Genomic DNA, 16,007 nt, shown 5'->3' with positions numbered 1-16,007 from the left:
TGGATTGCTTGAATCTAGGAATTTCTTCTCTACAAAAAATAGAAAAATTATCCAGGCATGGTGGTGTGCCTGTGGTCCCAGCTACTCAGGAAGCTGGGGTGGTAGAATCACCTGAGCCTGGGGAGGTCAAGACTGCAGTGAGCTCTGATCATGCCACTGCACTCCAGCATGGGTGACAGAGTGACCCTGTCTCAAAAAAAATAAAATAAAAAATTATTTCAAATAACTTTTAACCAATTAAATCAATAATTCTAATTTTAAATTCTGCTCCTCCGAACCATGAGATACCATGTCAGAGGTATCTCATGGCCTTTCAGGAGGCAGGGTGAAAGGGAACAAAGAAAGATAGGAGTGATAGGGTAGATTGGATTCCCTACTCTTTTGAAACAGAGCAGCTTAGATTCCATGTGTTTTTTTAGATGGAGTCTTGCTCTGTCACCAGGCCGGAGTACAGTGGCACGATCTTGTCTCACTGCAACCTCCGCCTCCCAGGTTCAAGTGATTCCCCTGCCTCAGCCTCCCAAGTAACTAGGTGCCACCATGCCCAGCTAATGTTTTGTATTTTAGTAGAGATGGGGTTTCACTATGTTGGCCAGGATGGTCTCAATCTCCTGACCTTGTGATCTGTCTGTCTCGGCCTCCCAAAGTGCTGGGATTACAGGGGTGAGCCACCACACCTGGCCGATTCCATGTGTTTTTACATATCCGTCTTCTGTATGTGATTTCACTTGAAGAAAGGGGTCTCAAAAAGTTTGAAAACCATTGATTCAGATCATGCCACCCTTTGTTGTCATCATCATCTTCATCAGACCATCATATCCAATATGAATGTATGTAAAACTTTTATACTAAGTGCTTAACTGTAAAACCTATGTGCTTTTCCTTGAATATTGCATTGTAAGATCATCAGTAAACACTTAAAAGTGTATCTGTACCTTTCTGTAAATATTTCTGTAGTTTGTAAATTGTGGTTTATGTTGCATGCTTATTTATTGTCTTGTGCTTCCTCAAGTCTTTTCAGGAGGACATGAGCTAAACATAGTTTTTAAAGTTATCTCAAAATATTTTGGAAAATTTGAGGGTAAGATAGGTTTTGAAAAGGCCTGAAAAATATAATAGAGTCTTACAGTATAAATGGAGTAATCGAATGTTGTAACATGACAGAAGGCAATGTTTTGAAAAATTAAGCATAGCAATTTAGTGGAAATAGGAAGAGAGGAAGGTAGAGTGTTAGGGATAAATGCTCAAAAGACTTGTCTGATTTTTAAAATATGCAACCACAAGAGGCTTAAAAGTCAACTACTAATACTGATAAACAAAAGTATAGTTTTTAAATCATTTTGTTAAGTTAGATAAGGTGATAGTTTTTTTCTTTCAGTAACTTTGAATTCCAGTTTATATTTCATGTTTTTAATCACAAATAGGATGATTGTTAAAATGTTTTATTTCCTTTTATATTGACTGGGGGAGTAGTTTCAAGAGCCAAGCGTAGTATGTTTATTAATACTTCCATCTTTTTACTTGTAGATAAACCTTTCATTATCTTTTTGTGTTATTGAAAATGGGTGGATGTCATGTAAAGAAATGTTGCTTCAGTAACATGTATCTTAATTCACTGTGTAGAGTAAGCCTGGGCCTGAATTGTCTATCCATGTTCAATTTTTTTTCTTCCATCATTTATTATATTTGGTTTTGTTTTTAAAAGTAACAAAGTAGGTTGATGTGTGTCTCAAATTTATGGTTGATTTGGTGTTACCTTGCTGGTTATCTTGATTTTTCTGATTTGATATATTAACTAGTGCTGAGCTTAAATAATTTATTAAAGGATAGATGATACGGTATCAACATGAATTACTTATGTTTATACAAGAGTATGTTATGAGAAAAATGATAGCTATAGCAAATTTTAATACAATTTTTATGTTTTTTCTCCTTATTGATATCCAAACCTGAGTTTTTCTCTGAAATTATTTTTAACAGGCTTTAAAATAATGTGTATATATATATTTCTATATATATATAAAAGAAAGAGCAAAATGGAGGGGGAGTCGGTGGAGGTAATCTGGGAGAAGAGTAAAAAAAATCAGCAAGATTTTTTTCATAGACTTCAGTTTATCTCAAGAATTTTATACATGTAATTTTTAAAAAAAGTTAGCATATTACTTGAGAGAAATATTTAAAGGCTTATATCTTGAGCTATTGGTTGCTATATTGTAGGGCTTAAGAACTTAGATTAGACAAGTGTGTATAAATCATGTACCACTTTAAATATATTTTAAATTCTTAAAAAATATTAGCTAAGGTAGGATAATAGTTTTCATTAGAACACTGATCTTTTAAATCTTTAAAAAGGTTTAATTAGGTCAATTTTAGTTTTAAATATTGTTGAGTAAAACTGTATAGAAGACATTTTTTTTTTAATACCCACCTTGTTTCTTGTTTTGCTTTGCTAGAGTACTTTCCTCATGTTCAGTGGCATAAGCTATAGGCTGGCAGGAATATTCTATTTATTACATTAGCTGCTGATTGCTGTGGCAAGCAGAGGTTAAAATCTGAAATACGACATAAAAGAAAACAAGTTGGCTTATACCCACAATACACTGTACTTCAAAATTAGGTGTCTACATTAGAAGTTTTTTATTGTAGGCTAGAAGAGTTACTTTTTCTTTTGTTAAGCCAAATTAGACTTTTTTCTTTTTAGAGACAGTCTCACTTCTAGATTATAGTTTAACTGTTTCAATTTAATGTCTTGCTAACACTCTTTTAGGCTAGCAATTAGAAGTGTACATTTGTTTAAAAAAAAGTGTACATTTGTAAAAAAAATACAGAAGTTAGCTTTTACTTTTCGTGCCAATGGTTTGAATTCTTAATGACTATATATAATTCCTTATACTAATTAAAAGCATTTTTATATATTAATAGTCCATTGCACCTCTGTTGTTTCTATTTTTTTAAAAAGTATATTTTTTCACTATGACCAAGTGGCAGCAACAATAGAAAACTGCTAAAATTCTCCATGTTTTTGGATAGCCAAATAATAAATGGCTAGTTTTAAAAGGAAAGAGATGCTCAGGGGAAGAGAATGCAAAAAATAGAAACTAATTAGAGAAAAATGTGTGAAAAACTCATCCAAGAAATGGGAAGGAAGGAAGGCAAGAGAATGGATGGAGAAGTAGGAATAAAGATTCTTTACCTCTGTAGCTTCTTCAAGGCAGCTTGAGGACAGTGAAATCCACAGTTAGAAGAGGGAGTAAAAAGCAAAGAAAATTGAATTCAGTTACTGACAGAAAACAGATTATTTGGAAGAGAAGCTATAAAAAGATAGGAGCGAGAGGAGGATTGCATACTTGGAAATGGAAGCAGGAAAATCTAAGAAGGGGACTGAAGCAGAAAGACAAGTGGTTTAAGATGTTGTACACCTTTAATTAGAAACTTAAATGACCCAAATAATAAAGTTAATTGTCTTTGTTATCTAATGTATGTACTATCTAGGTATCACAGTTGAATTTTTCCTTTATAAACTGTCCAAATTGAAGCTAGTTCTGTCTTTCTTTGTGCCTTAGTAATTTACAAGTGTAATATGGCAATTTCCTCATCAATTCATTATTATTTGAGAATCCTCATAGATCAGGTTTATACTGAATGTTTAGAGATATCATTTGTCTACCTCAGTCATTAAGTTAGATTTAGTAGTTATAGGGCATAACTAATCAATGCATTATTGATTGATGGAAATTCCTAAAGAAACATAAAACCCAGTTTTGATCATAATAAAACTGAGAATGTTTAAATAGGAAAATAAAACATAAATTATAATGATTCCCAATTGCATATATTTTAATCTGCCAGAGAATTGTTTCCAAATTTGTAGAATTTTTTTTAGTTTTAGTAATATTTAGAAGACAAGATTTTCTCAAATATTCTTTAATTATCTAGAGCAAAGATGATCTGTAAATCCTAATGATATAAAGTGAATAGTCAAAAGATGTACTGATCAGTGTAGAAATTTATTACTGTAGTTGTCTTAGTTTCTTTGGTACTACTGTGACAAAACACTTGAGACTGTGCAGTTTACAAAGAAAAGACATTTATCGGCTGTCAGTTCTGGAGTTTGGAAGTCCCATATAAATGTATTACCATCTGGCTGGGGCCTTCTTGCTGTGTTATAACAGGTCAGAAGGGCAAAAAGAGAGGAAAAGGATGTCAAATCCCCCCTTTTATAATGGCATCAATCCCACCCATGAGGGTGGAGACCTGTCCTAATCAGGCTTTAAATGTCCTACCTTTTCTTTTTTTTTTTTTTTTTGAGACAGTCTCCCTCTGTTGCCAAGGCTGGAGTGCAGTGGCGTGATCTCACTGCAACCTCCGCCTCCCAGTTCAAGCCATTCTCCTGCTTCAGCCTCCCTAGTAGCTGGGATTACAGGTGCCTACCCCCATGCCTAGTTAATCTATTGTGTATTTTTAGTAGAGGTGGGGTTTCACCATATTGGCCAGACTGGTCTTGAACTCCTGACCTCAAGTGATTTGCCTGCCTTGGCCTCCCAAAGTACTGGGATTATAGGCGTGAGCCACCGTGCCTGGCCTTTTTTTTTCCCCCCTTTTTCTTTTTTTTGAGATGGTTTTACTCTGTCCCCCAGGCTGGAGTGTAGTGCTATGATCTTGGCTCACTGTAGTCTTTACCTCCTGGGCTCAAGTGATCCTCCTACCTCAGCCTCTTTAGTAGCTGGGATCACCGGCACCCCCATGCCTGGCTAATTTTTGTATTTTTTTGTAGTGATGGGGTTTCATCATGTTGTGCAGGCTGGCCTCAAGCTCCTGAGCTCAACCGACCTGCCCACTTAGGTTTCCCAAAGTGCTTGGATTACAGGCGCAAGCCACTGCCCCTGGCCAGAATGTCCTACTTCTTAATACTGTTATAATGGCAGTTAAATTTCAACGAGTTTTAGAGGAGATGTACATTCAAATAATAGCAGCAGCTAACAAATACATTTGTCATTGGTTATGACGAGTTATTTAGAAAAATGGAAAAGTCTCAGACTTTAGATGTACTGGAGAATGTCTGAGGGAAGAATAATCCTTTTTGTCAATATGCTCATTTCCACTAAACTGCTTTTAACCTGGGTTAGTTTCCCTCCCACACCACTAGACATAGGGCTTGTTAAACATTGCTAGGGTGCACTCGGGGAATAATAAAACCATGGTCCTGTTTTGGTTTGCTAGGGTTGTTTATTTGGGGCTTGTGAGGTTATCACTTAGTAGTGACTTCTAAAAAAATGCAAAATAATCTTCTTACATTAGATGGGAAACCACATTATAAGTGGACTGTTGTGTGGCTTAATTGAGACTCTGTTTGCAGCTAGAAGGGGGATCTAATATAAGAAGCATTTGTTTCAAACTCTTCTGTATAGATCTACAAATGGCACACAACTGTGCACAACTCAACAAAGCCTGAAAGACTTTGAGGAGATTTCTACCCTTGAATGGTGAAATCTGATGTTTTAAATTTAGTATTATCCTAGAGACTGCATGTCATTTTATTTCTTTTAAACCAGAACTACTGGTTTGTCAGTGAGCCAGACTGCATATATCTTCAGTACCTTCTCTTTTGAAAAGCCTGTCACTTGGGAAACCAAACTGTGATCAGGAGGAGCAGAGGGTCTGGGAGTCTGAGGTCATCAGACATTTGAGGTGTTCAGACCAGTCCAAGGTGCTGATGTCTATCTGCTGCTGGGACCAACTGGCCTTGGACCTCTTCAGCCTTTTTTTCTGGGAGAAATATTAAGATAGCAAGCATGTTAAAAGATGAACCTGTTCTCCCTAAGTGAAATCAAAATCTTCTCCCTTAAACACTTTGGTTTTTCAGATTTTTATTCAGATGCATTTATATTTGAGGGCAGGGAATAAACATTTTCCCTCTCTTTTTTCCCTCTTCACCCCTTACAGATTTTAGGGGGTAAAAGTAATAAACATATATAGTGAAAAATTCAAATACTACAAAAATCACGTAGTCCAGAATAAGGCTCCCTTCTCCATTTCCTTCCCCAAGAGGCAGCTACTTTGAACAGTTTACCATCTGTCTTTCAAAGATACTCTATTCATCAATTAAAAAAAAAAAGTATTTTACATATCATTGTGTGCCTTGTTTTTTCCACTCAATATCAGAGATGAGAACAGATACTAAAAATACATACTAAGTAAATACCTACATATATTTAAACTGACCAACCCAAATGATTCTCAGTGGTTTTCATGAGTTATTTCTAAATTGGTAACACTACTCTTTTAGTTGTAAAATTCTTTGAAACAAAAATTTAAATATTCTAATGTGGATAGAATATGAGCATTAAAATAGATTGTGAAGTTTTTTTATAGTGCTATTTAAATTTGTACATACCTGTAACAAAAAATATCAGGGAAAATTCTGGATGCTCCTGTCATGAGGTTACTGGAAAGGGAGTGATGCTGGCTTGGGATTCCTAGTTATCTCTGTGATGACTCTTAGTTTCACAAAGTCTTGATACCACCAGAGGGAGCTGTTGATACTGAAGTCCTCAAATGAAGAAGGTGGTGGTGAGGAGAGTTAAGACTAGGGAGTAGCTTATGCTGATCTGTGAAGCATAATCATTATCTTGTCTGTAATTTTTAATTTTATAGGCTCTTCCCCACAGCAAACATTTCCCTTCCATGTTCCATTTCAGGTATTCTTCCCAACACATTAACACTTTTCTCTACCCAGCCTCACATCCTGCTTTCATCATACTCACATTTGTTACTGTGTTTATATTTTCTTGTGACTATAAAGTTTCTGAAACTCTTTTTGTGTTATAGTAAGCAAGTAGCCTTCTTTGGCATGGTATTTATGAACTGAGCTAGTTTTCATGTATCAATAGAAACTGCATTTTAAACCTAAATACTTCTATTTGGTTTGCTTTTGCAATGAAGCCATAAAGATTTCCTTCTATTCTTCTGGCTTATAGAAGATATTAACAAATAACAAAGAAGAGGTACTGGCTTGTACTTAGCATCTGAGCTAATGTTGTTCATATTGTCTTATTAGAACACCTGGAGAGTGCAAGTTCTAACTCAGGTATACCAGCTGCACAGAGAGGTGAGTTTGTCTAATTAAGCAAATAGTCACCAAAGGTGTAAAATTCTAGTTTGGTGGTGCATAAAATTATAGACATCAAAGAAATGCACTGGACAATATGGAATAGATGCCAAAATCTGGCTTTTTTTTTATAGGTAGAATATATTCTTTTAAAAATCATCAATTAAACTAATATTTAAAATTTTAGTATGTTAATGGTTTCCCAGTTTCTAAGCATAAAATTTTAGCTCCTTAAAATTTTTTTTCCAGCTTAGCAGTACTAAAAGTTACTCTTTTTAAAAGGGGAACTTGTGAGGCTCACACCTCCCCCAACCCCATGTTATCAGAGGCTTTGTTGCCCAAAGTCACACATGGAAGCAAAACATTAACAAAAATGACCCTTCGGTTTTCCTGTTACTGATGGTAGAAAGAAGATATTTTAATAACAGATAAATCAGCTAGTGACTTTTTAAAATGTATTCTTCAACTTTGATTCTCTCTCTTTTTTAAAAAAATTAGGGTAAAACTAAGGAAAGGAATGATTCACAAAGTTTTGTTTATAAAGTTCTAAAATAGAAACAACAGAAATATTGTAAATTAAAAAGAATGGGAAATAATGTTAGTTAAAGCACAATATGTGGCCCTTTCATAGATATTTATGTTAGACCCCACTCAGGCTCTCCCTAAGAGACTTCATAACTACGACATCACCAAAAATGCTCAGCCTGCTAACTAAGAACTTGGTTTTGGACAAATCAGTGTCTAAAGCTTGACTCTTTACTATCTCTCTCTTACCTGACTTGAAAAGGACCATTCTTTTTCTGAGTTACAGTTAAATTACATCATCGAAAGGAGTGTTAAGACGAGTAAGAGACATCATCCATATTTTTTTCTTTGTTTTTTCTTTTGTTTTCTGTCTGTGTTTTCAGCAACGTCAGTTGATTACAGTTCCTTTGCAGACAGATGCAGCAGCTGGATAGAGCTCATTAAACTGAAAGCTCAGACCATAAGGCGTGGATCAATTAAGACAAGTAGGCGGATGTTTCTACCACATTATGATAATCTGAGAAACATATCCCTGATTTCCCAGTGGTGAAAGCTAGACCTTACTACCCAGTAATAACATTGCCAATCCATCATGTACTAGAGTGTGAAAGCTGCAGACTCTAATGGTCATTTTGACAAAGTTATTGAGAGGCCTTTAGATTTATTAATTTTACCTATAGAATTGTGTTTTTAAAATTTTCCTTTTTGTGCAGGTATTATTAAAAGTATATAAATAGATACTATATCATTGTAGTTGGAAGGAAATTACCAACTCTCTTATTGAAGAGACATGCTTCCAGGACCCAAGGTACTATTAATATGTGGCATCTGTTGGTTTATTAAGTGTGATATGCAGAGGGCTAAACGAATAAAGAATTTCTGGAGAGAAAGTAGTTACTTCTTACCTTACTGCTAGGATCAGAATCATTACGTATATGCTATCTATATCCCATGTGTTTTGGTAAATTTTGAGATCAGTATATTTGAGTGAAAGAGCTTACCATACATTCAAAGGGGAAAAAACTACATTTCAGAGGAAAGAATATAGGATGTGAAACCCAGACAGATCTGGTTCTGAATCCTAGAAGTGCTACTTTAGTAGCTATGAGACCTTGGGCAAGTTAAGTAACTTCTCTAACCTTCCATTTCCTCATGCATGAAATGGGGATGATGATAACCTATGTTGCTGGGTTGTTGTAAGGATTATATATATATGTATATGTCTGGCTTAATGGCAGTTATTTAGTAAGTGGTAGCTATTTTTTTTTTTTTTTTTTTACTTTATAAACAACTTTTAGCTAGCAGAGGTCATTATGTAAAGCTTTTAAAATTATGAGTTGGTTTATCGAAAAGGTTTGGAAAACAGATACCTTACAATTAGTTAATATAAGGTTTATCTACAAGTTGACAATGATGAAGTCGTCTGAAAAAGATGGAAAAATTGCACTGGGAAATATAACAACTTTCACACTCTCCTTGTAATAATTTGTTCCTACAGCAGATAATTTTAATGCTCTGCCGCTTTTTCTTTTTCTTCACTTTATAACCAATCATTGTGTGTGTAGCTACACTGCATCAACATTTTCTTTTGCAGGAATGCCATTTTTCTTCCAAAAGAATTCCATTCCAGCATTTCCTCTCATGTTTTCTGTCTCTCTTTTTTAATTGCATGCAGTGCATGATAATTTCTTTTCTTTCATGACATGGCTTAGCCTCACAGACAGCTGAATGTTGTCATCACTTATTTGGAAACCTCAGGGAATAATTGTGTTACCAGCGTCTGTTCTAAATGTTTTCTCCTTTTCTCCAATTTTAGCTGTGACAGTTGAAAAAGCAAGTCCAGTGGGTGATGGAAATTTCCGGAATCGTTCTGCTCCACCTTGTGCAAATTCCACAGTTGGGGTTGTTAAGATGACACCTCTTTCTTTCATTCCTGGAGCAAAAATAACTAAGTATCTCGGGATAATTAACATGTTTTTTATTCGAGAGACTACTTCTCTTCGGGAGGTAATTTTATAGAAGTTATTTCATTGTTTTTTTGAAATTTCTCTGATTGAAGATTTTGTAACAAAACCAAACAAGTTTCAAATTGTTATTTTTTGCCAAAAATAATTTACAAATATTTATTTGTATTTTAATAATCTATCTGGATTGAGTCTAGATTAGATTTATTTCATTTAGCAGCTGGGATTATCACAAGAATTGTGTTAGTTTTAAACCTATTTACTTTTAGAAATCTTAGAACCTTATCGTATAGTGAATAAACAAATATCTGTGTTTGAATAGAAGTTTAAAATGCCCTGAAATAACACCTTAGGTTTCTCAGTAGTTATTTGCCTGTTATCATTGAAGTAGTAATTTTAGATGTTATATCTAAAATATATATATTGCCTGTTATAAATATTTTTAGAAATTCTTGACAGATCACATTTAGAAATAGTAGAGAACTGTATTATAGATACATGTCTAAACAGATAGTTTATATAATTTAACTCTGTTGTTTCTTCCTCCTGAGAAAGGAATGAAGCTACTCATTTTTTACTCTCTCCAGTAGTGTATGAGGATGACATTTCTTCAGTCTTATCTCACACTGAGTGTCATTAAACTTTGTAATATTTTGTTTGATGTGGGAAAAGTTCAGAATCAGAGTCAGCCTGTTATATATCTTTTATAACACAGGAATTTAAACTTAAGAAAAATTATGTTGTGTCATATGTTATGGAACAGGGCTACCAAGCACATTAATGTTGTGAATAGGGACATTTTTTAATTACTGAGGTGTGACATCCAATAATCTTTTCAAATTTTATTTTAGCTGCAGTTTGTATTTTTTAAAAATATATTCATTATGAAGATGACTTAGCTGTGCTTTTTCACCAGCAGTGTTTCTATACTTTCTTAGGAATAACATCCTGCATACTCTCTTTAATATTGTGCTCACCATTCTGTGCCTAGCACACAGAGTAAACACAATATATTTTTGTGTAAAGGAATGAATAGCTCCTGATAGATTATTTAATTAATTAGGTGGATGTTTTCTTTTAGGTAAATTAGGTCAGGCACCGTAGCCCACGCCTGTAATCCCAGCACTTTGGGAAGCTAAGGCGGGTAGATTGCTTGAAGCCAGCAGTTCAAGACCAGCCTGGCCAACATGGTGAAACCCCTTCTCTACTAAAAATACAAAAATTAGCTGGGCATGGTGGCTCATGCCTGTAATCCCAGCTACTTGGGAGGCTGAGGCACGAGAATTGCTTGAACCTGAGAGGTGGAGGTTGCAGTGAGCCGAGATTGTGCAGTTGCACTACAGCCTGAGTGACAGAGTGAGACTCTGTCTCCTCCCTAAAAAAGAAGATAAATTTGTTTTTATATCATTCTAATTATGTTAAGATGAAAAATAAACTATCAATTAAAATAGATGATACTTCTACATTCATTTAAATTTGACAAAGATTTGGTGTGAAAAGCTGGCATATATTACGAATTAACCTTTTCCAGTTGCTCTTGGTAGCACATGGATATTACATTATTTTGAATCCATAACATTTTATTTCCTAAGCCTTTTTGACTGCTTAAGCTCCCATACCTCAAAATGTTGCTTCTTGTTAGATTTTCCTTCAACAGAAACTTATAATATTAACTGTGAAGCACAATATCCCAAATATGTTAATTGCCTGATGAGTTGTTTTGTTACATTGAATTAATATTTTTAAAATTAACCCTCTGTAGCTACTGTCATCAGAATTTATTGATTTGATAAACAGGAGGAAATTGATAAAAGTCAAAGAAAGAATATACTGAACTATGATTGAGTTAGAGGCAGGCTGAAGCAACTCCCTTAATTTTTTAATTACAAAAAGAGAGATCTTTACAAAACTATATGTAGGATCCTCAGGGTTTTCAGAAAGATGTGATCTAATAAAAATGGTTTTCTAATACTGCAGTCATTTTCCCCCTTAACTTTGAGTTTAAAGTTGGAAATTTTTTCCTAGACTATAAAGTCCCAATAGAATTTGTGGAAACATAGGTTAAAAAGCATTTTAGCCTATTGACTAGCCTTTAATTTCTGTTTTGCTTGTTTTTGAATATGGAACAAATACTCTGAAATACTGGATTTTATTTCCTAGCAGTTATATATGGAATTCTTATTATATGTATCTGTTGAACTAAATGTTAGCATATAGTTTTGTGCAAAACAGATACAGTTCCTGACCTAATGGAATTTACAGTCTAGTAGAACTGGAGCATAGTGGACATAAACAGTTATTCATGTAATTAGTATATAATTACAAGGGAGAGTAAGTAATATAAAGAAATTGAACAGAGGCTATCAGAGAGTATAATAGAGGACTTTAATTTAGAGTTCACAGTCAGAGAAGGTATCTATCTCTGAAGACATATGTAAATTGGGACTGAGGAATGAATGAGTTGTCCTCTTAAAAATTGAGTGAAAAGTCTTCAGGAGCAACATGTGCAGTGACCCTGGGGTAGGAAAAGTGCTTGTGCATTTGAGAAACTGAAAAAAGGCAAGTTTGATTGGAACACAATTCAGGTTCAGAATGAGAGGTATGAATAGTAGGTAAGTTTTATTGTTTAGGCTTACCATCAATTTGTTTTAATGATGATGAGCATGATTTGATGGAGATACTGAAGGAGGAAGCACAATTTGAATGCTTGCCCTGCCATTTGCTAGCTATTTGATCATAGATAGTCATGGGCAAATTATAAATTCTTTGAGCTTCAGCTTTATCTTCTGTAAAGTAAGGATAGTAAATCCTTGTCTGGACATGTGTTCAGTAAATGTTTGTTCATTCATGCAGTAAATTCCCATTGTGAGGGAAGTTTAAGTTATTTGTTATATTAAGATAATTTAGGATGTTTTAATATATATTCTTTGACGTGTTGTATACATTGCTATATCCACACATGTGTATATAGTATGATTTTCTTGTGCATTATTATTTAGGAAGGAGGAGTTAGTGGTTTTCTCCATGCTTTTATTGCTGAAGTATTTGCAATGGTGAGAGCTCATGTTGCTGCGTTAGGAGGGAATGCCGTCGTCTCCTACATAATGAAGCAGTGTGTCTTCATGGAGAATCCAAATAAAAACCAGGTAAGATGCGGTTAAAAATTCCTGATTGGCAGGAACCTGAGAATTTCTTCCATGGCTTCCTACCCCTAACCTCCTTTAAATGAGAATTGTTCTTTAGAGCTATTTGAGTCTAGATGCTTAAGACATTTTAATGAATTTATTAATAACCATGGTCATACGTAGTCACCAGTCAGTACATGCTGTTTTGACATCTCAGGTGACTAGGTATTATTCTTAATCATGTCTGGAATTTGTGCTCCTGAGTTACTGTTTCCACCCTCTTTTTGGTGAGTGTTTGGAAAAATATGGATGAAGCCTCAGTGGGCCTGTTTCCTCTTTTAACTGAATGAACCATCTTAATTTTGTTGTCATGCTTACGCATGCCTTTATATCTTAAAAAATTAATTGTAGTCTTATTTGGTATCTAAAATGTTTCAATAGGTAGTACATGATTCAAAATTCAAAAACGTATGAATGGAAAAGTCTCTCCCTGTCTGCTGTTCTAGCCAGTTTTCTGCCCCACATGCAACCAAATTTTTTAGGTTGTTATTTTTATTTTTGTTTTTTGGTAACTTCTAGAGATATGACACTCCAGAGTATGTAACCAGAGAGATTTTGGATACATACAGGAAAATATATATATAAATATAGTCTTTTATCTCCCAGTTTAAGTGGTAGCTTTACAGTACATGCTGCTCCTCAGCTTGCTCTTTCACCTAATTTTTCTTGGCAACGTTCTCATTTCGGGTCATAAAGATTACCTTTATTGTTCGTTACAACCACATAACACTCCACATAATAGGTCGACCAGAATTTTTTCAATTAGTCCCCTACTGGTAAACGTTTAGGTTCCTCTCAGTAAATGTTGTGCTAATACATACAGTGCTACAAAAAAAATGTGATACAAAAGTGTTTAGCACAAGTGTGAGCATCTCTATAGGGAAAATTCCTTAAAACAGAATTGCTAGGTCAGAGTAGTACCTTTGTAATTTCCATAGAGATTTCCAAAGTTCCCCTCCATTGAGATGTTTTGCACATTCTTTATATAAATATATATGTGTGTATGTAATTACATAAATGATTTCATATTGTATATATCATTTTGCAAATTGTTTTTGTCAATTTTTCATAAGATTTACTCTATTGATCAAGCTTTAGGTTATTTTTTACTTCCATATAGTATTTCAGGCATGAATATTCCACAATTTATTTTCATTTCCCTTTTGATGGACTGTTAGGTTATTTCTAGTATTGTGCTATTGTAAACATGATGCAATGCAAAGTTACTTATTAATCTTTGTTGCATACATGTCCAGGATTTCTTTAGGGAACACATATACATGGAATTGATGGGTCACAAAGTATGTGTTCTCTTTCTCCTTTAAGGGATGGTTCTTTTCTAGATGGTTTGCGCTTCCCACTGCAGTGTTAAGTGTGTTGCTGTTGTCTCATGTCGTTAATACTTGGCAACATCCAGCTTTTACACTTTTTTGCCAGTATATATGAAGTAGTGTGTCATTGTCATTTTAGTTGTATATCTCTAATAGAGGGCTTGAATATGTTTTCATATGTTCACAGGAGCTCTTTGAGTTTTCTTCCCTCTGCCCTCTTACCCTTTTCTCATTTTTCTGTTGGATTGTCTGTCTTTATCATAATGATTTAGAAGCCTGTGCTTTTTCAGCTGTACAGCGCTGCCCCTTATGTAACAGAATATGAACATGTTGAGTATAACTGAACCTGTCCTGCTTGTTGTTCTTATAGGCACAGTGTCTTATCAATGTAAGTGGCGACGCAGTGGTTTTTGTTCGTGAATCTGACTTAGAAGTAGTGTCAACTCAGCAACCTACTGCCAACTGCCAATCATCGTGTACTGAAGGTGAAGTTACAACCTGAGGAAAATTAGGAAAAAAGAGCTCAGCTAAATGGAATTTATCTGTGTCCGTTATTTTGTCATTAATTATCTTCTTAGACTTAAAATTAAACTTAATTTGAGATAAATAAGAATTGAGTAGATTCGATTTGCCTCGAGTCTTTTGGAGGCATGAGAATTTTCTATTCTTGACATTTTGTTTGCCTGTTCTAGACAGACAGGCCCTGTGGGATCTTGACCCTTCAGTAAGTTAAGATAAATTTTTAAGTGAACTGTAGCAAAGATGGAAACTTTGTAATTTATGTTGATTTTAATAAAATCATAATTTAAAAAATGAAATGGGAAGATTATCAGGAAATGAGGATAGCTACTGCAGTGTAATTTAAAAGACTAAGCAAGAGTTTTGCCAATTGTTAGTGAGTATGCAGTCTGATTTGGGAAATGTGTGGGGACAATGGAGAAAAGTTTTCAGAAAACTACTATGTAGATTTCTGAATGTGTTTTATTTTGATGAGGAATTCAATAACAACTGGAAAGAAAAAGTGCTTCAGCCATTTTTTGAAAACAAGTTAAAATTCTGCAACTTGTATCTGTAATACATCCTAACTCTTGTAAAAGAAAATAATTTATAATAGCTGGTGTCCTTTCATTGAAAGTTTTAATACTGTCTCTAAGGAAGGAGGAAAAAATTATTATAGAATTTTGTAACTGGCAACATTTGAGTTAGTATTGAATTTGTCTAAAAGAGACTTGACTTCAACTGGGAAGAAGATGTCAGTGAATTTTGTTGAAGTAGTGAAAATAGTTGATCTAATAGGAACATAGAATTATTTTCTAATAAGTTAATATTGCACTCCTACCAAATAAACAGGATTTTAGTAATATCTGAGGGATTTTTGATGATGAGTTAGACTGTATTTGGCATAGAATTTGGAAATGTAACTTGAATGTAAATATGCTGCAGAATGTTGAATGTATACATAGAAATACTTTTTCTGTTGATGCCAAATGCCCATTGTAAATGACCCTTAAATACTACATTCCTCCTTTGCACAGTAATATTTCTTTACAAAACTCATGATTTTGTTCCCCCACGACAACAAACTGCCCTTAAGAGTCATTTCCTTGTTATCACAGGTGTCAATATTTTTCTGTATTTTGTTTATAATTTTATTTTTTAAATAAAAAGTTTATAAAAAGAAACTGGAACATTTCTAAATCTCTTTTTTACCTCCATCATGTAGTACTGTTAGTTTTCTGAATCACTTTCCATCTGATCATCTCCATTCGTTTCTCTAGTAAAGCACCTATTAAATACAAGTCTTAATTTTGGAGGGGTGTGTAGGTGTGCTTTTGGCTCTTTCATTGTTTCAGGTTAGGTAGGTGTTCATTCAGCAGCTGTTTATTGAATGCCT

General features: G+C 34.3%; 1 protein-coding gene across 18 annotated transcripts in view; it reads left to right on the top strand.

The window, feature by feature from the left end:
• The window catches only part of C2CD5 (C2 calcium dependent domain containing 5), a 95,980-nt gene extending 80,185 nt beyond the window's left edge, over positions 1-15,795 (top strand). For 9 of the 18 annotated variants that reach the window (XM_064377338.1, XM_064377340.1, XM_012457134.2 and 6 more), the window contains 5 exons: positions 7,058-7,108; positions 8,017-8,118; positions 9,450-9,640; positions 12,597-12,743; positions 14,484-15,795. In XM_064377338.1, the coding sequence (XP_064233408.1) occupies positions 7,058-7,108; positions 8,017-8,118; positions 9,450-9,640; positions 12,597-12,743; positions 14,484-14,615 (623 nt within the window). In that variant the 3' untranslated portion in view covers positions 14,616-15,795. Of the gene's footprint in view, positions 1-7,057; positions 7,109-8,016; positions 8,442-9,449; positions 9,641-12,596; positions 12,744-14,483 lie in introns of those variants that run through there. The other 9 variants (XM_064377345.1, XM_064377344.1, XM_064377341.1 and 6 more) reach the window with 4 other exon arrangements.
• The last annotated feature ends 212 nt before the right edge of the window (positions 15,796-16,007 follow it).

Source organism: Aotus nancymaae, unplaced genomic scaffold, assembly GCF_030222135.1.
Source record: "Aotus nancymaae isolate 86718 unplaced genomic scaffold, 86718_ANA_hifiasm-v0.15.2.pri h1tg000016l, whole genome shotgun sequence".
Taxonomy (NCBI): domain Eukaryota; kingdom Metazoa; phylum Chordata; class Mammalia; order Primates; family Aotidae; genus Aotus; species Aotus nancymaae.
This window is presented reverse-complemented; position numbering and strand designations above follow the sequence as displayed.